Source organism: Haemorhous mexicanus, chromosome 6 (assembly GCF_027477595.1).
Source record: "Haemorhous mexicanus isolate bHaeMex1 chromosome 6, bHaeMex1.pri, whole genome shotgun sequence".
In the NCBI taxonomy this organism is placed as follows: domain Eukaryota; kingdom Metazoa; phylum Chordata; class Aves; order Passeriformes; family Fringillidae; genus Haemorhous; species Haemorhous mexicanus.
In genome coordinates this window covers 43991884-44012896 of record NC_082346.1, presented here as the reverse complement: position 1 = coordinate 44012896, position 21013 = coordinate 43991884, and the positions used below count along the sequence as shown (strand labels likewise).

The 21013-nt window shown below is 52.5% G+C and overlaps 2 protein-coding genes across 5 annotated transcripts in view; one reads left to right on the top strand and one right to left on the bottom strand.

Annotated features, from left to right (window-relative positions):
- The first annotated feature begins 2215 nt into the window (after positions 1–2215).
- NGB (neuroglobin) lies at positions 2216–14077 on the top strand. Of its 2 annotated transcripts, none has more exons than XM_059850061.1 (4): positions 2216–3030; positions 8985–9096; positions 10626–10745; positions 11883–14077. In XM_059850061.1, the coding sequence occupies exons 1-4, from the start codon at positions 2966–2968 to the stop codon at positions 12015–12017; spliced, it is 432 nt and encodes a 143-aa protein (XP_059706044.1). In that variant the 5' UTR covers positions 2216–2965; the 3' UTR covers positions 12018–14077. The 2 variants fall into 2 exon arrangements, with proteins under 2 accessions (XP_059706044.1, XP_059706043.1); XM_059850060.1 differs by lacking the exon at positions 2216–3030 and adding an exon at positions 7424–7634.
- A 2118-nt stretch (positions 14078–16195) lies between these two features.
- Positions 16196–21013, bottom strand: part of TMEM63C (transmembrane protein 63C) — a 32626-nt gene continuing 27808 nt past the window's right edge. For all 3 annotated transcript variants that reach the window (XM_059850049.1, XM_059850048.1, XM_059850050.1), the window contains 8 exons: positions 20648–20734; positions 20064–20129; positions 19777–19939; positions 19448–19553; positions 19080–19247; positions 18684–18799; positions 18408–18479; positions 16196–18326 (listed from right to left, as the gene is read on the bottom strand). In XM_059850049.1, coding sequence (XP_059706032.1) covers positions 18114–18326; positions 18408–18479; positions 18684–18799; positions 19080–19247; positions 19448–19553; positions 19777–19939; positions 20064–20129; positions 20648–20734 — 991 coding nt within the window. In that variant the 3' untranslated portion in view covers positions 16196–18113. The remainder of the gene's footprint in view (positions 18327–18407; positions 18480–18683; positions 18800–19079; positions 19248–19447; positions 19554–19776; positions 19940–20063; positions 20130–20647; positions 20735–21013) is intronic.

Genomic DNA, 21013 nt, shown 5'->3' with positions numbered 1-21013 from the left:
TCTCTTTGTGTCTAGATTTTGGGGTGGGTTTTTTCCCCCTTTCATTTCTTCATCACATACATGCTTGAAGTAACAACATGAACTTTAAATGGGTCCATTGGAGAATTTAATCTAGGATAGTGATGATGTACATCAGCTTTTAGCGCACAAGTATTGCTGGACTGCAATTCTAGGCGATCAGATTTTACAGCAATGCATTGGTAAGCACAACAGGAAGGGAAACAGGTACATTTGGACGAGAATAATGTACTGTCTGTCGAAGCAGGTTTATTTCTCCCTATTAAAGATGTGGTAAATTGTCAATATGTATAATATGTCAAGTTTAATGGGTGTTTTCCTCAAGCTTCTGATAGGTTACCTATGAAGACTTCATTTGACAGGTCAAGCACTTTATTCAGAAACCCAGCATTTTTCTGTAAATCGTGTTCAGTCTAGTGTTCGTAACACCAGACAGGTGCACAGTTTTGTACAAATGAGGCCCTTACTGTGGATTAAATGTGAGACTCCATAATACAAGTGGAACACTTAAAATCAGAATCTGGCTTTATATGAGGCTGCAGTGAGGGGCTGGGATATACTTTTGAATACAGTGTAATAAGGGGTTGCTTGGGGTGGAACTAGATGGGAAAAAGCAAAATAAAGCCACCTTACCTGGGACTACACATTGATACCCAGATGAGTGCTGGAGGAGAGCCAACCAGTCTGTTTGGATGTATTCCAAGGGCTGCTGAAGTACAGCCAGGACAGCTAGAAACTGGACTGTGGCCTGTACAGCATGATGAAACAGGCTATTAAATGGTTACTGAAAAGCCTATTGACTTCTTGTATTGCTCCACACAATGCAAGTTGGTCTTTGGATTTTGTCTGATCAGGGCTTTGTTCTGAAAGGGAGGACTGCTGATACAGAGGCTCTGCTAGAATTTAGGGAGATGACCAAAAAAGAAGGAGTATTGTTTGTAAAATGCCAATAATATCTGAAGTAAAACTTTGCTTCTCACCGCCCTCTAAAGGAAGAATGGCTTCTTTCTGCGTGTAAGTGATCTCCTGGGTGAACAGAGGTGACTGATTCCAATTTGCACTTGATTTGAACCTACCAGATTTGTAGGCTTCTAGATTCCAGCCATCACCACGTTATCTTTTCCTCAACAAGAATGAGGCTTTTTTACAACGTGGTGTTTTAATATAGATTTTGTGCTCTGTCTTCAAGCTGTTTCTTAATCCTCTATTTTCTAACCAAATAGAAACTTCCCATACAAGTTGCTTCCTTTGGCCCTCAATCTCCCTTGACCTCCTTTTCATTTTCTTTGGTTTACCCATAAGGTTTCCCAATCCATACCATGTCTTCCAACATCAGTCTCCCAAGGTCCACATGCTGAAATGATATGGATTTCATCTTTGCTACACCTACCACTGCTGCTTGGTTTACATCTGAGGATTGTGGTTGTACACTTTGGAGTTGTTTTCTAGTGCTCCACCACTAACTGTACCGTGGGCCATGTAATGCATGCTCTGGAAGTAGAAAGTGTGTGCTTTATAGAATGGGTGTAAGTCTGACAAGCATTATAATTCTTGTAAATTGCTTTTCCATTTTTATCCTTGCAGTCATTGCTTTATCTCTATATTGCATCCAAAGCCTGTCATCTTCTTGTCATGCAGCTGACAAAAGGTAGTCTTAAGGCTTCATTCACCTGACCTATTTTTTTCACTATGTATTTTAGGATGAGGTGGTTCTTAAGTACCTGGGTTTCTCCATTGACCAGCATGGGAGTTTAGATTATGTGTCCTTATGAAAGCATCTGTGTTGGATCAGCTGAGTCACACCCTGGCAGTGTGCTGATGCCTTGCAGTGCTTTAGGGACAATAACTGTTCCATTACAAGGTGGAGAAGGAAAGCAGCTGAGAAGGGGAGAGAATCAATTGAGAATGTGAACATGCCTTAAGATGGTACATTCTTGACATGCATCAGAAATAGCGTGACCAAGCAGGACCAAGGCAATGATTGTCCCCTTCTCAGCACTCACACCTCAAATCCTGTGTTCACTTTTGGGATCCCTCACTGCAAGAAAGACATTGAGGTACTGTTATGTGTCCAGAGAAGGGCAACAGAGCTGGTAAAGGATCTGGAGCACAACTCTGATGAGAAGCAGCTGACAGAGCTGGGGATGTTTAGCCTGGAGAAGAAGCTCAAGGGGGACCTTTTCTCTCCCTACAAGTACCTGGAAGGAAGCGGCAGGAAAGTGGTGGTCAGTCTCTTCTCTCAAGTCACATGAGACAGGATGAGAGGAAACGGCCTCAAGTTGTATCAGGCCAGGTTTAGATTGAATATGAGGAAAAAAATTCTTCACTCAGAGGGTAGGCAGGCATTGGAACAACCTGCCCAGGGAAGTGGTGGAATTACTTTACCTTAAAGTGTACAAAACCCACATAGATGTGACACTTGGGGACATGGTTTGGTGGTGAACCTAGCAGTGCAGTTTGCAGGTGAAAACTTCCTCCCTGAACAGGAGAATTATCTTTGACAAAGCCCCAAAGCTGTAATGGCTTAGGTGAGGAAGAGAAGTGTCCCACACATAGAAGGAATAATACATGGGGTTTGCTTTGAGACCAGATGGCTGAGTGCAAAGCTGAAATGTGGGAATGCTGGCACAGCCCTGACATGAAGGAATGGGTGCAGTGAAATACAAAATCTTTGTTTTAATAGATCATATCAAAACCACTATTCCTGGAGACAACTGCTGTAGGTCAAATATTTATAAGAGATGGCCTAATCAATAGTGTCAATTAAAACTGCAAGGAGGGAGAGAACAAAGAGAGTTGAGATCAGAGAGAAGACGATCAATGACCACTTGAGAGACCAGCAGTGCTTCTGAAACAAGAAGTCCAGGGGGGAAACTACAGAGGAGACTCCACAATGAGTAAAGCATTATTTTACAAGCTTTTGCCATGATGTTTCAGCAGCTGAAGGATGAGCCAGTCCAGAAGCATAAGGACAACTGGAGGAAGATCCAAGACCATGTGCATCATCCCCAGGTAGGACAGAAGCCAGATAACTGCTAACACAATGCTTGCCAAGTTACCAGGCATATTATCATGTTGAGCTAATGAGGTTGGAGAGCTTTTTGCTTGCATCCCACCAGCTTGGGGTACACACAGCTGCATAGCTGTGTCTTGTGACCAAATTCAGCTTGTGTGTCAAGACTGACATGGTTTTGAACGCTTTGAACTCACTTTGGCAGAGTGCCAAAAGGCAGAGGTTGCTTCTTGGAAGATCAGCCTGCTGGTGTTGGGTTATCATTGTGCTAGGGAGCCCAAGGTAAATAACATCTGGGGTGAGGTCTGAGCATCTGCAAGTGCCAGACCTGGTCCAACAGCTCTGCGTGATCCCCTTTGACTTTTCTTACCACTTCATTTCTGGTCATGCTATGACTCTTTTCACCTGGCTGTACAAATATTCCCTAGCTGGCCACAGGATATTCAAGATAAAGCTCGGGATGTCCAGCAAATAGAATTCAAAAGAAGTTTTCGTTTTATTCTACAGTTGAATCCTCCCTCTGCCTGTCCCTCTCCTCTTAGCCCAGATCCCCACCACTGAGGGTGGTAGTGCTGCCCTGTCCTCTCCACAGTCATGGTGACAGCAAGCAAGCTCTGCAGCTCATCTAAATAATTTTATGGGCAAGACTATCACCTCCTGCATCACTTCTGATTCTTGTTATGCAACCGTATTTTGTGACTGGCTTTGCTACTGAGCTGCGCTGCACCATAGCCTGAGGGGGTAGCTTGAGAAGAATTTTGGGAACGTTGCCTGATTTTTGCCCCCACCTGAGGATGGGATGGGAGGTGATGGGAGTCTGGGAAAAAGAGAACCTGTCATAATCTGTGGTTTTGAGACTGGGGAAAAGGGAAAACAGAAGGGATTGGCCAAGCCCAGGAGTCTGTATCCTAAGTGAGCAGGGAGCCTGAGGCAGATAGATCAGAGTGTCATTATTTATGAACACTCACAGATGTAGAATTGGAAATGAGCAAGAGTTCAAAGAGAGATATGGGTTTGTTAGTGCAGCAGCTGGGATGAAAACTGATGGTGCCACAGCACCACAGGTAAAGCAGTCATCCCTGGGCCAGGCACATGGGGCTTCCCTGGGCAGGAAGGGTTGTTCTTCAGGTGCTGTGAACCCTGAGTGCTGGGCTGGGGACTGGCATTTGTGAGCTTACTCCTAGTTCTGTCACTCTGTTTTATAGATTGGTCATCTTTCTTTCCATGTGGGTAAACTGAGGCACTGAACAAGTAAAGCTGACACTTGGCAAGGAGGTTAAGAGTGTTGGTACTGTAACTTGAATGGATGTAGATTACAATAATGAAACCCAGTGCAAGCTAAAACCATGATAAATTTGTGTTCTTCCAGAGCACAAAAGAGCGTTATCATCCTCTTTGTATGTCAGTGAATTTCTTCAAAAACCTCCCTCCCCTTTCTTCAAGTGGTCTGCAGATGAAACAGTCTGTACTGCTGACCTGGTTGTTCTTCACTCATGAGAGCTCCAGGGATGGTCTTGCAGGAATCCAAGAGCAGCTCAGAAAAGAGCTGAACTGCCGGGTTAGGTACATGGAGCCAAGGGATCTGGGAACCATCACAGGAAACCCTCAGACCTCAGAGCATTGCAGTGCTCAACCTCTTGCTGAGATTCTCATGCTTGAAGGCTCACAAAACATTTGTAACAAGAAGAGAGGTTTTCTTGTTTGCTTCCTTGAACTTGACATCCTCTCTGGACTCGACTTGTGCTCTCAGCACCTCAGTGCTGTGACAGCAGGGGGAACTCTGACAGCCACATAACTGCAAGGGAGTAGCTGCTTTGCACACCGGCAAGAGCACTCTCTCTCCCAAACTCTTGGTCTTTTCAATCCTTTGAATGGTGCTTTGAATATTTCTTATCCCTGAGCTCTCCCTGTCTCCCATCTCAAGTCCCTCCTTGCAGCTCTTTCTTCCTGTGCTGGAAGACCTATGCTATCACAGGGGAAAAAATACTGGGTTTTTTAAGAGAGTGGAGATGTATCAGTGCCAGAAGGCAGCAAAGGGGTGGATTTACTGTTCAGACAGTCAGGGGAGGTTGGGAAACTGCTCCTGAATGTATCCTACCCGGAAGGAGCTGTTGCTGGCTGGCAGGAGAGTTCTTGGACTCTACTGTGTGTCATACCCATGTGGGGTTTGGGTACCAGCAGGTGGGTGGGGATGTGGCCAGACCACTGCCCCTTACATCAGCTGAGGCACTCCTGTTTTCCATGGAAGGAAGGCATATCAGTCTCAGCACTCTCATTGCTGCCCTTATATTCTGTTCTGACACTTGTGCCTTGCCTGTGAGTGTTCAGCTGCTACCTGCAGCACAGAGGGAAGGCGCAGGGACATCATTTTGGACAAGAGTCACCGTTTTCTTTTGCCACACAGCTTCATTGCTCTTGTCTGAAACACCCTTTCTATAAGAAACAATGGCTGAACCTGTACTTTGTTGTTGCCCTGGGACACGGTAGCTGATATGGTGCCCTATGGGGATGGGAGCAAAGGTGTCCCACATCCCACAAATCTTCGGGAACTGATCACTCTTAACTACAACTTGCTTTTGTGGAGTTTCTCTTCCTTCACTATCAGCCAGCTCTGAATGTATTCAAAATGTTCTTAGGCAAACAATCAGCCTTGGTTGCTGCTTTGCCTGCACATATGTGCTTCAACTCTGCTCCACAGTATCCTGTGGCCTGGGATGACTGTCCATGCTCCTTTCCAGCACCCTGGCAGCACGCCATTGCCTGACTGTTCTACCCTTTATTGTTAGCAGGGCCAGGCTGAACCGTCCAGCCAGGCTCTGTGAAGCTCCACCTCTGCGTGCCTGTGACAACTGGTGGAAATGTCAGAGTACCTCGCACAGATGACCAAGGATGACACTTCGTGCTCATTGCTGCTTCGCTCCTGCAGCCGCAGGATCGCTAAAGGTTAATGTTTGCGGTGTCGCAGCCGGGCTGGTCTCCTCCGCCCTGCTCGGGTTAACCCTGTATCTCCCAGCTGCCCTCTCGGGCTCCTTGCCGCTTCAGCGGTTACCATGGCAGTGACTTATCATCAGCCCCCGGTGGGAATATGGCCTTTGAAACCACACAGTCAAAATGCTGTTTTTGCTGACTCCTCGGTCCCATCAGTTCTGACTCGAGTGCCCAATTTTAGGACAGGGTTCTTCAGCTTCCTTTAACGCACATGGAGTTTTTCCTATGCAGCATCTTGTCTGGTCTGTGCTGAGAGCATGAGGTCTCAAAATCCTGAGAAAACAGGTAATTTATTCTGGCACTTGCAGAGCCATCTCAGGTGGCTTCCTGCTGTCACTGCAGTCGGTGCTGTCACTCCAGCTCTACAGGAGAAAGGCCCCTGGGAGACAAGCTCAGGCTGAGAACATAACATTGAGCCTTTGAACTTGTCTCCTCCCAGGGAATGTTTTCAATTCTGCCACTAGAAGAGCCTTCTTTCTGCCTACACTTAGTCAATGTGCCTCTGGGATGGGTCGGAGGCTTCTGTCTTTTCTCCTGATTACCAGAAATAAGTCTGATGTACAGAAGCAGAACTCGTAATAAGATCGGCACAATTGTCATTTTGGTGCAGACTGTGATGGTTTCAGTGATAGTTGCGCTTTTGTATTGCTCTCATCCTTCTGAAAACCTTACTTTCCTGACTTCCCTTGTGCTGCTTGGGACCTCATTTGCCATTTCTTGCTTTGTTTCCTCTGTTCTGTGTAAAACCTGCGGCCAAATTAGGCAGTGTCTGAACAGCAAAGAGAGTCTGTGCATCCTGAACACATTTGACAAAGATGTCATGTCTTCTCATCTGTTATTAACAACTTTGCCTGCTTCAGCTGGCATAATTAGCCTTAAATTAGACACGTACCTTGCAGTGTCTAGACTGCATGTGCCTGTGGAGACAGCAGGTTGGCTGTGTGGCATCCAGGGTCTCAGTGGAAGTAGCCAAAAGTAAGAGGATGCTATGGAGCATCGCTGAGGCTCTCCCAGGCAAAGTTACACTCAGAGGGAGCTGTGCTGATGGTGAGCTAAGGTGGCCAGGTCCCGGTGGCCTCCTCTCTGGCACGGCTCTGCCCTGCTGCTTCACTTTTAAAATCAGGACGACGGAAAATGTCAACCGTGAACCAGCTGAACTTTCTGCTCTGCCCCGCGGGCCCGGGATAGGGAAGTTTGGGCATTTCGAATTTCTTTTTTCTTCCTTCCATCCCTCCTTCCTTCCTTCCTTCTCCCGAGTGAGAAACACTCAGTGACATCTTCCTTCCCCGGCCGGGCGGCCGCGGGTGGAGCGGAGCGGCCGCGGGGCCCGGCGGTGCCGGCGGGCGGAGCGCGGGTGCGGCCGTGGCGGGGGCGCGGGGGCAGCGCCGCCGCTCCCCGGCGGAGCGAACGAGGGGCGGGAGGCCGCAGCTCGCCGGCCCCTCCGCCCGCGGAGCCGCGGTACCGGCGCCTCGCCTCGGGCGGCCAGGGGCAGGGCCCCCGCCCCCGCCATGGAGAGCGGGATGCCGCTGTCGGGCGGGCAGCGAGCGCTGATCCGGGAGAGCTGGCAGCGGGTGAGCGGCAGCCCCGTGCAGCACGGCCTCGTCCTCTTCACCAGGTGAGCGGCGCGATGCGGCCACCGCACCCCGGCCCCGGCCGCCTGCCCGCCCGCTCCGACCCGTGCGGGAGGGATGGACGGGCTCCGCTTCTTGGAGAAAAACGCTTCCCTGTGCTTGCCATGGCTCCTGGCGGGCTCCCTCCCCGGCCTCTCTCCCCTCCCGCGGCTGGCGGTCCGCGGGGAGCCGCAGCCGCTCCGCCGCCGAGCCGCAGGTGCCGTGGGGCAGCCGCGTGGGGCAGGGCCGGCTCCGCTCCGCGCTGCTGCCCTGCCTTCCCCGTCCTTCGCCAGTGAGAACTTTGCCACGCGGAGACGGAGAGCGAGAGAGAAGCGGCGGGCAGGTTTTGTGCCTTTCTGCCCGCTGATCCCCGCCTTGTCACCGCGACTTCTGCTTTCCGAAGGGCTGTGTGCCCGTGGAAGGGGCCGCCCGATCGTTCCTTGATCAGGGGAGTGCTGTGCAGCCCCAGGAACAGACCTGGCCGCCAGGGAGGGATTCAGTCGCAGGGCAGAGGAAATGGTGTGCCGGATGGAATGGCTGATACCCAGCTTCTTGCCTTTCCTCGGCAGATTATTGTATCAATTATCTGAAGAGAAAAAAGGAAAAATCAATGAAAAGTCGTTTAAAAAGGACAACTGGAAAGTTGATGAGCAGCTTTCGGAGCGAGAGGGATCCAAATCTCCCAGAGCAGGACTAGAGCAGTGACAAGAATGTGGGGGAGAGAATGTGCAGTAGTTTAATGTGCAGGATGAGGAGAAGACAGACTTGTTTTGACTGAGTGACTGGTGGCCCGTTATATCTACCTGGATGGCTGCTATTGAGTCCCTTTTGTGCCTGACATACACTGGCAAGGGAGGATGGGCAGGGGGCGGGGGAGAGGAAATGGGAGCTGGTGATGGTGTTGGGGAGTGGGGCATCAGCTGAGTTTGTACATGCCCCCCTTGGGCCAGATGGCTGCTGGAGCTTGGAGGCCTTCCCTGATTTGGGAACTTTTGGGTTCAAGGGGATCAAAAAGTGGGAATGGGAATAGTTGAGATAACAGCCAACTCTTTGAGGAGAAGGGCCAGGCTGGAAGACACTCCAGAGGGTTGGGTCCCAGCTCTCAGGTGCCATAAGTATGTGTCTGAGAGCTGGGGTTATGGGCTAGAGAAACGGAAGAGTTCTTGTCTATAGGCCATCTGGATTGCCCCAAACGAAAACTTTTCAGAACTTTTGGATCTTTTACAGATGGAGAGGGTTCAGTAGGTGGGAAGAGAGGCAGAAGTAGACTGTGGGTGTGCTGCTGATGGGGTGTGTGGCACTTTAAATAAAGCTGAGGAAGTAAGAAGATGGGGTGTTCTTTCTTGCTCTTGCAGGCTGTTTGACTTGGATCCTGACCTGCTGCCCCTTTTCCAGTACAACTGCAAGCAGTTTACCAGCCCTCAGGAGTGCCTCTCTGCCCCTGAGTTCCTGGATCACATCAGGAAGGTGAGAGAGGGGCTGTGGCTTGGTTGGAGCACAGCCTCCATGGAGGACGAAACTCTTAGGCAATGATTTGGCACTGTGGTGTGTCTGACCAGGGAGCACATGGAAGTCTCCTCCTGAGATGGTAACTGCAGGGGGTTACTCATGCTAACAGAAGGCCAGGACAAAGTGTCCTACAACAGTGGGGAAGGGATGAGAATGCAGGTTATGGTGGCTAAGAGGCACCAGGCTGATTTCCATACCCTCATCTGAGTGTGGATTCCTTCCTGTGAAAGCTGAAAGAATCCTTCTCCTACTGTGGAGGTGCCTCAGGGAGCTCACCTGGATCCAGATGAGGACTGAAGCTCTCTGCTTGGCCTCACACTGACCAGGAGGTGGCACAGAACTGGGCAGTGGCCAGGCTGCCCTGGACTTGCTGCTGTGGAGAGGTTGTTGGTGCAGCTGCAGAGCCAGCAGACCCACAGCTCCTCTCAGAGAGCCTCTGAGGGAGTGCTGCAGTACACATTCCCCTCCCTCCCAAACACAGAAAGGAGGAACTCTGAGGAGAGGCTCTTGCATGCACAGTACACCTGGTGCAGCAGAGACCGTTTGCTGAACCCTGAAGAGAAGCCACACTGGGACAAAGCACAGCCTTGGCTTGCAGATGCCTTCATAAACTGCCTGGCTCCATCTTTAAACCAGTTTGGTGCTTTGCTTGCCTGTCTTTATTCCTTGTTAAGAGGCTATTTCAGGACTGAGCTCTTCTGATAGCTGCAAGATTTTTGTTATTTTCCAGCCTCTCTTTATTGGCAAAGTTAAGATTATTGCCTTGAGCTGAAATAGTTTTTTGCTCTTGTTGGAGATAAATGGCCTGTTGAAATCACAGTGCACAATTCTATCACCTCTTGGCTTTGCCAAGATAACCATGCCCTGGCTTTAATCTCTTCTTCTAATTTGCTGTGTCTGTTCCCTTCATCCTTCATTAAATCTTTTCTGTCCTGTTTCCATTTGACTCTTAATGCTCCTGGGAGACTATGGTATGTGTTTTACCAGACCAGGTTCAAGAGACCTGGCTGTACTCTCCATCCCATCTCTTCAAAATACCTTGGCTGATCTTAGAATTGGAGTGGCCTTATTCACAACTGCCCCATTTTGGCAACTTCTAATTGGAAACTCTAATCCTGGCATCTTCTGGGGTTCCCATGCAGTTGTCCTGAGGTCCTAGGAGATATAATGACTGCATCAGCATTGGGTCTCAACCTGCAACTGCTCTGCTGTATGGCTGTTTATCCCCTCTGGGACAGGGTGGTCAGCAGTGCTGCTTGCTGTGCAGCTCTGGTAGTGTCCCATGGAAGGATGTGATGTGTGCTGCTGCCAGCCTCACTGATGTGACACATGGATCACAGCAGAGCAAAGAAAAGCTCAGAGGGTGTCTGGGCTGGGAGGGGGTCAAGCTGACAAGGGTGAAGTAGAGGATCAGACACTTGGTTTCCTTTGGGAGGGAAGCTGAACCTTTCTATTAATGCCATTCTGCCTTTCTGCTCCTGTGCTAGGTGATGCTAGTGATTGATGCTGCTGTGAGCCACCTGGAGAACTTATCCTGCCTGGAAGAGTATCTCTGCAACCTTGGCAAGAAGCATCAGGCAGTTGGTGTGAAGGTTGAGTCTTTCTCGGTGAGGTGTTCTCTCTTGTCTCGCTGTGGCTGTGTTTGTTCACCCCTGCCTGCAACCCTCAGCTGTCCCCGTCCTTCCTCTGGGTTCAGCTGGCTGGAGAGAGCTGATGGCTCAGGGCAGCCTGTCCAAGGTGCTGATACCAAAGCAATGACATTGCCCCCGTGAGGGAAACTACTGAGCTCCCCTTGTTTGTGCCCTTGCCCAGTAAGCCCAGGCAGAAATGATAGATGGGAACAAAGCATTTCCACTGTTTGAAGAGGACCATGGTTTAGGACACTATAGTCTCTCCTGTGCCATAGGGCTGCAGGCTCAGCCTTTGCCCTGGATCCTTTGCATCTAATGCTCTGGGCAAACCACACCACACCTGGAAAAGGGAGAATCCACCTCTCTGTGTCTGCACTGGGATGGGGTTGCTGCACCTCAGCCCCTGCTTCCTCCATGCCCAAGCAACTTCCATATTAAACCCTTGATTACTCCTCTCCTGCTATCAAGCATGGACAGAAATGCAGTGGGAAAGGGCAGGCTGGAGAAAAGCTTTCTAACCCACACCTGGCTCATTCCTATTGCAAGCTTTTGTTCTCTTCAGAGGCAGCAGGGTCCCTCCCTTTTGTTTGGGGTAGTGATGCCCACCAGCCCTGCACTCCGTGCAAGGGTGCTCCTGCATGGGGCTGCTCACAGCTCGGTGAGGAGCAGTGCCCTGTGGAGAAGCCCGAGGTGCTGAGACATGCCCTAAGCATCCAGCATGGAGTCTGAGCCACTCTCCTGACATCAGGCATTGCTCAGCTCTGCTGCTCCACAGCTATGCCAAGGGATAGGGCCAGCTACCTGCACCTGAGAGCCACAGAACCTGGACGTGCACCTCTCCCCTGGTGTTACATGTGCAGTGTCAGCCTTTGCTCCCTGACTTCCACTCCGCACTCATCCATGGTGAGGGCCAGCACAGGGCAGGGGAAGAGGATGACATGGGCTGGTTCTGGGCTCCCTCTGACAAGCCAGGACTGGAGGGGCCTGGTACTGTTGGTGGAAGAGGAGCAGGTGCCCTGCAACTGGAGAAGTCAAAAAGGTTGGCAAAGTGAGACAAGAGACTGAATGTCATCCTCTGGTGCTGCGCTTGACACCTCGTTGTTTGGTTTGCAGACTGTCGGCGAGTCCTTGCTGTACATGCTGGAGAAAAGCCTTGGTGCTGCCTTCAGCCCAGAGGTGCAGGAAGCTTGGAGCAAACTCTACAATACTGTGGTGAAAGCCATGCAACGTGGCTGGGAAGGGGACTAGATCCTGCCAGCCATCCCTATCCCTGACCATGCAGCGGTCCTGAGCACAGGGAGTCTCACGCCACACTCGCTGCCTCTCCTCACCTCTGTCATTCTGTGTGTACCAGCCCATGGCTGCCTCTGCCACTCTCGCGTGCCGTGGGGCTCTCACGTGGTTCCATCCTGCTTCACCATGAGCGTGTCTCTGCCTTTGCTAAGGGCTGGTGGGGCATGTCCCTGCAGCAAAGCCTGGCAGTGCCACAGCACAGGCATGCCACCCTGCCCCAAGTTCCTTCAGGAACACCAACACCCAGGTACCTGCTCTGGGTTTTAGCTTGCTCATCTTCCCTCCTCTTGCTACCCACCCTAGGTAGGTGACAACTGGCATAGGCCTCTTGGGCTTATTTGCCCCAAATCCCATTTGCTGTGCTTTACGTGCCAGGTCTGACACTGTTCAGTCCTCCTGTCTACTGTGCTGCTGTACCTGGTTCAGCTGTGGCAGTGACAGATTTGGCTCCATCCAGGTCAAAAGGCAGCAAGAGATCAAGGCTGGTCACACTGGATGGCTGTCCTCAAACCTTGCAGAGAGTTTTTCCCCTCTCCCTTCATCAATATATCACTACCAGATGGTTAATCCTGGTGCTTTTTTTCTTCCTTTTTCTTCCTCTGACCTGGATGGGATCCTTGGCTTTTCCCTGTGTCAGGTTGGCCACAACCCAGTCGGTTTCCTAGCGATGGTTCAGGCAATGGTCCCACATTAATCCCAAGGTGAGACTACTTTTGGCAGGATTGGGCTGCCAGCTGAAAGGCAGCACCTGTGTTGATTTGGCTAGCTGGTTTAACCTTAGAGCCATCTGAAATGCAGCAAACAGCAGCAGTAGCAATGTCTGTTTACTGCTTTGTGTTTAGGAAAATAAAATAAATCCAGGGAAATAATGTCTTAAAAATGAAGGTTGCAATTGTGTCATAGCAACAGCTTCCAGAAATTCTGGCTCTTGTCCAGAGGAAGCATAGCTGGAATCTTTCTGCTGATGCTGTCAGAATCTGGAGTGCTTCCCAGCTGCTCACAGTGCCCATCTGCAGAGTTCCTCACTCCCACAGGAATGAGGAGACAACATCTGCTAGAAGAAAACCCAGAAAACTGCTGAGAGGCAGCACCTGAGGGCTCTGTGAAGAGGCTGAACTTGAGAACTTTGAGGAAGGATTCATCTTTATGGGGAAGTCACTGTGGAACAAGCAGAACAATGTTTCTTGCCAACATTAGCTCCAGAGAAGGACATGGAGCAATTTTTCAGTTACAGGCAGCTTTTTTTTTTGCTTCTTCAGATTAGGAGTAGCCTAGTGTTGAGGTCTGAGATGGTCCTGTTCTGACGACACATTCCTCCTATTCTCAGATGTCCTCCACTCTGGGGCAGGAGAGGCTGCCTGCTCAATGTAACTGAGGTCTCCTAGGCCCCTGCCATTGAGGGGATGATGGGGCACCCTGTAAGATGGATTTCTAGTGCCCTGCCACCAGGCCTGATGGTAGCCATGGGCTACCACCAAAAAGCCCCCCAGCTGTGTTTGGGAGGGAAGCTCACAGGTGCTGTGAAGCAAGCAGTGAACATCCCCAGGTTCTTTGTCCTCCCCATGTTACCACGTCATGTTCTGCCTCTGCAGCCCTGCAGTGTGGTGGTGTCCATCCTGGCCCATGGCTCTCTCCATCAGCTGGGTCAGGTGAAGTCCTCCCATTGTTGCACCCAGCAGTGAGGGATGGAGGAGCTGGGGCTGGAGTGAGATACTTGCTTTAATGGCACGGTATGGGGCACAAGGGTTTGGTAATGTCCTCTTTGCAACCCTGTAATGAGGCATCAGCCTTCAGCATGATGGAACACCTCCTGGCTCCATGTGACAGTAGGCAGCTGTTTGATGGGTGGGGTGTGGGTGTTACTACCCAAACCATCTCTGCTCCCTCTAGCTTTCCCAGCTCCTTGACTTCTGCTCTTCTGTGCCACATTTTATGTAAGTCCCAAGAGAACTGGTCTGTGTGCCTCGTATACTCAGCTGTACTGTTTATTAAAAAATAACAATGTCTTCACCATTTTTGATGCCTTGGGTTTATTTTAATATAAAAGGCCCAAGCAGATCAGAAAAGGATGACAGAGAGGTTTATTGGTTTCTTGTTGATTCTAGCTTTGGAGACATTGGTCACTGTCTGGAGCACTTGTGTAGTGTGACTTGGCTGACATGAGAAGGTATCCACCAGCAAAAGCATGTTGGGAACTTTTGTGCCCGGCAATTGAGTGGGTGAGCAGTGGAGAGGCTAACAGACACCCTCCTACTGATTGCTCAGACCCTTCAAGTAAAATAATCTCTAATGGAATCAGAATTTTAATCAATCAGCCTAAAAATCCCTTTTCTGTTGTTCAGCTGCTGCTTTTGTTTTTTGACATAGCACAGGCTCACCTGTTGCTGACCACCTGCCACTGGTCACCCACTGCTGGTCATCTGCAGCAGCAGAGCATGGACTTCATAATGAAGTCCTGTCTGGCTCCATGGAGCATCATCCACCCTGCCAGCTGGATTGCAGTTATTCCAGCAGCCCTGCCCAGGGAGCAGCTGGTGAGGATGCAGGAGATTCTGTCTTCTAGCATGTTCTAGCTTTGACATGATGGGTTTCCAGCCCTGTGAGAGTTGGGCACTTGATGCTGGAAGAATGGTGCCTAGAGTGGGGAAGCCAGCCCAGGGTCTGTAATAGCATCTTCCAAAGGCTGGAAATCCCAGTCCTGGCACAGGAGAAAACATCCTGAGAGAGCCATGCTGCTCATTTAGGATGGGCTTGTTCCACTAGGCAAAATGTGATGGGCTGTGAAGGGCAAGGAGAGCAGCAGAGATCTGAATTCAAAGAAATATCCCCTTTGGGTCATTGATAAAATGAGTTTTCCTGCTCTTCCTGGCCTCAGGACTGGTGGTGGGAGCCCAAACCTGGCACTGCAGGGAAGGGCCAGCATGGCAGCCTCCAGCAGCACTCCCATCTTTGCCTGTGCCAGCAGGGAGGTTTGCCACAGCTCCCACAAACTGCCCCTTTGCTGTGGCTGCTGCCCAGTGGGGACACTCCCGTCACTGCCTGCCAGCAGCTGGCACAGTGAGAGACTCCATGCCATCGCAGGGCCCCGGCTGTGAGGGATTCTGAGTGTGCAGGCTGCACTCAGGGAGGGGGTGCTGAGCAGTTCCAAGGCAGAGGTGCAGTGTGAGGAGGCTGACACCCCTCACAGGCCCTGGTGAGCTCCCGGTGGGAGGCCTGGGGAAGCTGCAGCCGGGGGCAATTACAGCTCCCAGCCAGAGCTCCGGCCCAGCTCCCCGGCACAGCAGGGCCCTGAGTTAACTCTTTACCACTCCTTACAAACCGCGGGGGTCTCTGCAGGGGCATGCAATGGGTTTTAAATTTTCCAGGTGTTCACCCAAAGGGAAGCCCTCCCCACGCCTTCTGCCCTGTGCCATAAACCACAGTGGTAGGGCTCACACCAGGGAAGCTGAGGAGAAGCCAGCAGGAGAAACCTGCTGAAACCAGAGGCAAATCATTCAAGCAGGAACTCAGGTAAAAATAGTGTGTATTTTGGGAGGGAGGAGGGCAGAAAAGAACACCATTCTCTCAAAATCTAGAGAAGGACTTCCTAAATGGGGTTCACCCCCTTCCCTGGGACTTGCTGGTGGCAGCTTTGGGAACACCTGCTCCATCCTCAGATGGGATGGGTTCCTCCTGCCCCTGACCCTTGATGTGGTCCTAGAGGGGCTCCAGGCCACCCTCCTGCTACCCTCAAGCAGCATCTGCACCTTTGGTGGTGTTCTGAGCCAGCTCTGCCAATGGAGTGACTGCTGACAGAAGGTGGGCAAGAAAGGCACAGGACTGTCCCAGGACTGCAGCCCACCCCCAAAGGGGGGATGGTGCCAAGGGCTGTGCCAGTCTTTCTGGGACACAGTGAGGTGCCCTCCCACTCCTGAAACTTTGCTGCTTCTGCCTACATGTCGGGGTTTGTTTTTATGGGGATCATACTGGGCAGTCTGGAGGTGGGGATGTGTCCAAGCAGTCTCCTTGCCACTGAAGCATCTGCAGGATGTCCCCAGGCAGGGTCAAAAGCAGCCCACAGGTGGGAAAAGGCTCCAGTGGCAAGGGTTCCCCCTGAAGTGGTGCCAGGAAAGACGCAGGGGGGTGATGACGCCAGGCAGCAGCTGGGTGAAGTCATTTTATTCAAGGCACGGTCATAGCAATAAATCACGAGAAGGTACAGACCTCTGGCACATTCCTAGAGTGGGGCAGCCAAGGGCAATCAGACCAGCAGCCTGAGCTCCCGAGGACGCAGTGCCACCAGCAGGCACTTGCTTCTACCCTCAGTGAGGCCACCAGCATCCCCGTGCCCTGCCTGGGGCTGCCTCTGGAGCAGGCAGTGAGGGGAGCAGCTGAGCTGTGGGCAGCCATGGGGGCACCTGGGCAGGAGGCCACAAACCCCCCAGTAAACTTTTTGGGATTAGAAGGGTGTGTCTGAGCTCAAGGCTCCCCCGAGGCAACCACTTTGTGGCTAGTGTGCCGCAGCCACCGCCCCAACATGCAGGAGCGTGGGTGGGACGAGGGCCATGGGACTGCTAGCCGGCTGAGCTGAGATCCACCGGCCCCACAGGAACATCCTAAGGGCCCCCTAAATGCTCTCACTGCTGGGCTGCCTCCTAACATCCCCCCCAGCACAGAACTGGCACACTACCCCTCCTCCCAGTGGCACTACTAATGCTAACCAGTGCCACGGTGGAGCATCTGCCTTCACACAACAGCACTCGGCATGCCAGGAGCCCTGGTGCTGGCAGAGCTGCACCTTCCTCCCTTCCCTCCCTGCACTGCCCTGGGACGATGGCAACTCTAGTTCTTCTGAAGCTAGCAGGAGAATCAGGGACAGTAAAATCAGCCCTGAGGCCAAAGCAGGGCTGAATGAGGAGCCAGCATGCCCAGGTGGGTTATGGTGGGAGAGGAGTTGAGGAGAATGAGGATAAACTTTTGTCCCCAGAGGCCACCACAGCTACTCTGGATGAACTGGAAAAATCCAGGGATATTGTCTGGGCAGGTAATGGCACATTTACACTAATCATAGCAGGACTCACACTTGAGAGGCAGTGTGGATACTGACGGAGCATCCCACAGCTGCAGCTTGTGGACAAGGGCAGGCAGACGGGATGTGGTGGACCAGGGGGACCTGGAAGTCCTGCCAGCCTCCCCTGTTCCCCCTGTTCTGTTGCATTAGGACAGAGCTATTCTGGGTCCCATGGGGAGCCCCAGTGAGAACATGAGCATGATGGGGTGCTGCCAGAGAAGAGGAGTGAAAAGGAGCTGTCCTCAAAGCCATTAAAAGCACTTGTCTCTTGACCTCCCACTTCTCCTCAAGAGCCCAAGGGGACAGGCATTGTGCAGCAAGATGGGGGGATGGGGTGGGAGGTCGAGGAAGAGCTGGGCTTGCATTTGATGCCTACCTTGGTGCAGGGCTGTTGGTGCTCATGTAGGGGCTCTGGTGGCAGATTTAGGGACATGCACCTCATCCACCAAAGCACACACATGTCAGCAGTCTCTGCTGAAATGGGTAAAGCAGGGGCAGGCAGCAGCCTGCAGGCCAGCAGCAGGGGAGGCAGCAGGACAGCTGCCTGAGCAGTGGATGGGTGGGGTGAGATGCAAGGGTTACGGGTGGCTGTCCCCTGCCACTGAGGACCCAGAGGACAGTGTGGTGGCAGGCACATTCATCTGGGCTGTCTGGGCTGCTTCCTCCTCTCAGAGGGGACAGGGCCTCCTGCCTGCCCCGAAAAGCATGGCCTCTCAGAGAGACCCTCTCCCTATACTGCTGCACCCCCTCTTCCCCACTGTGTGATGGAAGAGGCAGGTGGGGACAGGGGGACACTAGGGGGCTCAGCCTGTGCAGGCAGCGGGAAGGACCATCAGACCCTCCTGCCACTGCCCACGCAATGGGGTCTCTCCCTCACATCAGTATTGTCATCCCCTGCCCCATTAGCAAGGTGGCCCCCACCAGTGCAGGGAAGGCTCCCTCCTGCCCCACGGCACGTCCTCCACTCAGCACAGTCAGTTCGCAGCCTGTGACAGGGATGCTCACTGGTAGCGAGCCTGGCTCTCTATCACGGGGCCGCTCCTGTACTCGCCCTCCACGGTCTCCAGCTCTGTCTCGAAGCTCTGCAGCCCCCCATCCTCCCCATCCTCCGCTGGCTCCAGGTGGTTGCCCATGGTGCCATAGGACTGGTGTGCCGGAGAGGCTGCCGGTGTCAGGCTCAGCTCAGGCTCCTGCAGGACAGTGGCCACAAAGAGCTGCCCCAGGGGGCAGTGGGCCATCAGGACCCAGGGGAACAAGAGCAGATGGCCACAACAGGGCTGCGGAGGGGTACTCACATTGGAGTTAGGGGTGGAGGAAACGCTGCTCCGCTCCACGTCATTGAAGGCGCCCTCAGACTGGTCAGACATCTGAAGAGAAGGAGGCCATGAGGAAATCATGGTTTGGAGGGCCCAGCTTTGGCTAGGGACAGCCAGGCACCAGGCGCAGTGGCGCCACATCTATGCTGGCCTCAGCTAGGGCGCCTAGCCAGGTGCTATCTCTGATTACCCATGGCAGGCCAGGAGGGGATGCACTGGGGTCAAGGAACAGAGTGGGTGGCTGGCTGCGCTCACCTGGTAGCTTGAGGGTTTCCGTGGCTGCAGCTTCTTCAGGCAGAGGCCAAAGAAGGAGAAGACGATGCAGGAAAGGAGGACCACAAAGGTGAAGAGGGTGACAGGCCGGGTGGGACCTATAGCACAGAGACACTGGGGCAGCACATAAGCCTCCAAGAACCTGCTGCATGTCCAGCTGAGCCCCAGGCTGGTGCCTGCTTTGGGTTTTACAAGCTCTCAACCCCCTTTCCAAAATACAAGCTGACACCTCCTTCATCTTCCAGGTCTTCACACTACCTTCCCCCCTACCACCCTCCATGCCATGCCTAACTCAAGGGTGACACCAGTGGCTTGTCACCCCCAAGCATCAGACAGGGCCCTCAGTAGTGGCAGGGCACAGCCCCAAGCTCTCCCTACCAAGGCGCAGGACGGAGAAGAAGAGCAGCCAGAACATGCAGAGGATGGGAGCCACCACGACCTGGCTGATGGCGGCGACGTGGAGGCGCTGGTTCAGTTTGGTGGGGATGTAGACATAGTAAATGTTGTACCGGTCAACCATGTGCTTGAGCAGCATGTAGAGCAACCCTGGTGGGACAAGAGGAGCCATTTGGATGGAGGGTAGTGGGGACAGCCAGGCCACAGGGAGAGCAGGGCATGCCCTGGGAATGATGCCCAAGCATGCCCTTCTGTACCATGCAGGAAGCCTGCACTCCCATGCTGCTGCTGGTGGCTGGGACAGGTTGTTCTTGGCATGGCTGGGACCATGGGCATGGGATCATACTCACCAAAGGGGACAATGATGGGGCAGGTGATGCTGTAGGTCATGACAACAGAGAAGATACAGCAGGTCCAGGCGTACTCTAGTCCAAACTGGAACTGGTATGCTTGGCTCTGGGGCACAACCAACAGTGTAATTGTCACCTCTGTCACTACAAAGCCTGCACTTGCCTCTGCACCCTGGCCCACAGGACTGCCTCACCCCCACTAGCCCCCAAGGGGCCTGAAGAAGTCCCCATAAGTATCCCCATAGAACCACGACAGCCTGAGTTTCCAGTGAGTGCATCTCTGCTGTGCTGGGGGTCACGAAGGCTCACAGGTGACCAGAGCCACATACCCGTTTGACGTGGAGCCGCTCGGGCTCAGACTTGGCAAAGCAGAGGCGAGCAGTGTAGACGAGGAGGCCTGGGATGCGCAGCAGCTCCATGGCTGTCCCAATCAGGCTGGAGGTCACTACATAGTTGACGAAGAAGGCGCCATTGTCTGGGAGAAAAACACACCTGCCCCAGGGACAGAGAGGTGACACAGTGAGAGAATGCTCAGGCAGGAGCTGCAGGAGCTAATGGCAGTAGACAACAGGTGCTCCCGCTTGCCTGGGAAGTTTGGGAGCTTCCCGCTACTCACTGGAACTTGATTTCAGCCTCATCCAGAAAGTGGGTGTCGAAGAGCCAGCGGAAAAACAGGTCCAGGCTGGAGGGGACAGAAGAGGAGCAGCTCAGACAGAGGAGCTACAGAGCGATGTGAGAGACACCCAGCAGGCACGTGCTTTTTTCCCCTGTCCTGAGCAGGCAACACCTTCTGCACCCTACACTGCCAGAGAAGCCTCTTCTGCCACACAAGACCACTGTGGAATGTGTGCTCGCCTCCTGGATGGCCAGGACTACTGTAGCTGGAGCTATGCTATCTGACCAGGTCCTTTTAGGGTCTGCTGAACCCAAGCAGCTGATCACTGCCACCAGCCCCCTTGGGTCAGCTGTGGCAGCCTGGTAAACTGCTCTGCTCAACTCCTCTGCAGGGAAGGTTTCCATCTGTGACCATGTATGAGTGGCTCAGCACTGCTAAAGGAGTGTTTTCCTCCCCAAAGATCGCTGTGTTTCAGTGGCAACGGGATCTTATCCCTTTGGGGCTGGATTGCCAAGGTGAGGGGCCTAGGTAAGATCCTGGCAGCTCAGGAGCAAGGCAGAGCAGCATGGCAGGGTGGTCTGTACCTGCTCAGACCCAGCGAGGGCAGGATGATAACCATGAACACCAGGAAGAAGAAGCACTTGTGCATGGTGATCTGATTTTCACTTGACCTGCAAAGAGGGAAGACAAGAAAAGAACATTGCACTTTTTTGGGAAAGAGCAGCAGGTTGGGTGTGGGGCTGGGCTTGGTCTTGCTTTTCACCAAGGAGTTACTCCCTGCCTCACAAAGCTGTGTGCATTTGGTCTGTGCATCCACTGGGGCCTCGCAAAGCCTCTCCCAGGCTAGGGTGTGTCACCATGAGGAATCTGCTGTAGCCTCTCATCTCCTTCATCTTTGCCCTCTCCTACCATCTCTGCTGGTACAGACACTCAACAAGAGGCAGATGGGT

Excerpts from the sequence above, each read along its gene's own strand:
- NGB (XM_059850060.1), top strand. The coding sequence starts at position 7,528 with ATGGAGAGCGGGATGCCGCTGTCGGGCGGGCAGCGAGCGCTGATCCGG. Across the intron at positions 7,635-8,984 it reads GGCCTCGTCCTCTTCACCAG|GCTGTTTGACTTGGATCCTG; the intron begins GTGAGCGGCGCG and ends TTGCTCTTGCAG. Across the intron at positions 10,746-11,882 it reads TGAAGGTTGAGTCTTTCTCG|ACTGTCGGCGAGTCCTTGCT; the intron begins GTGAGGTGTTCT and ends TTTGGTTTGCAG.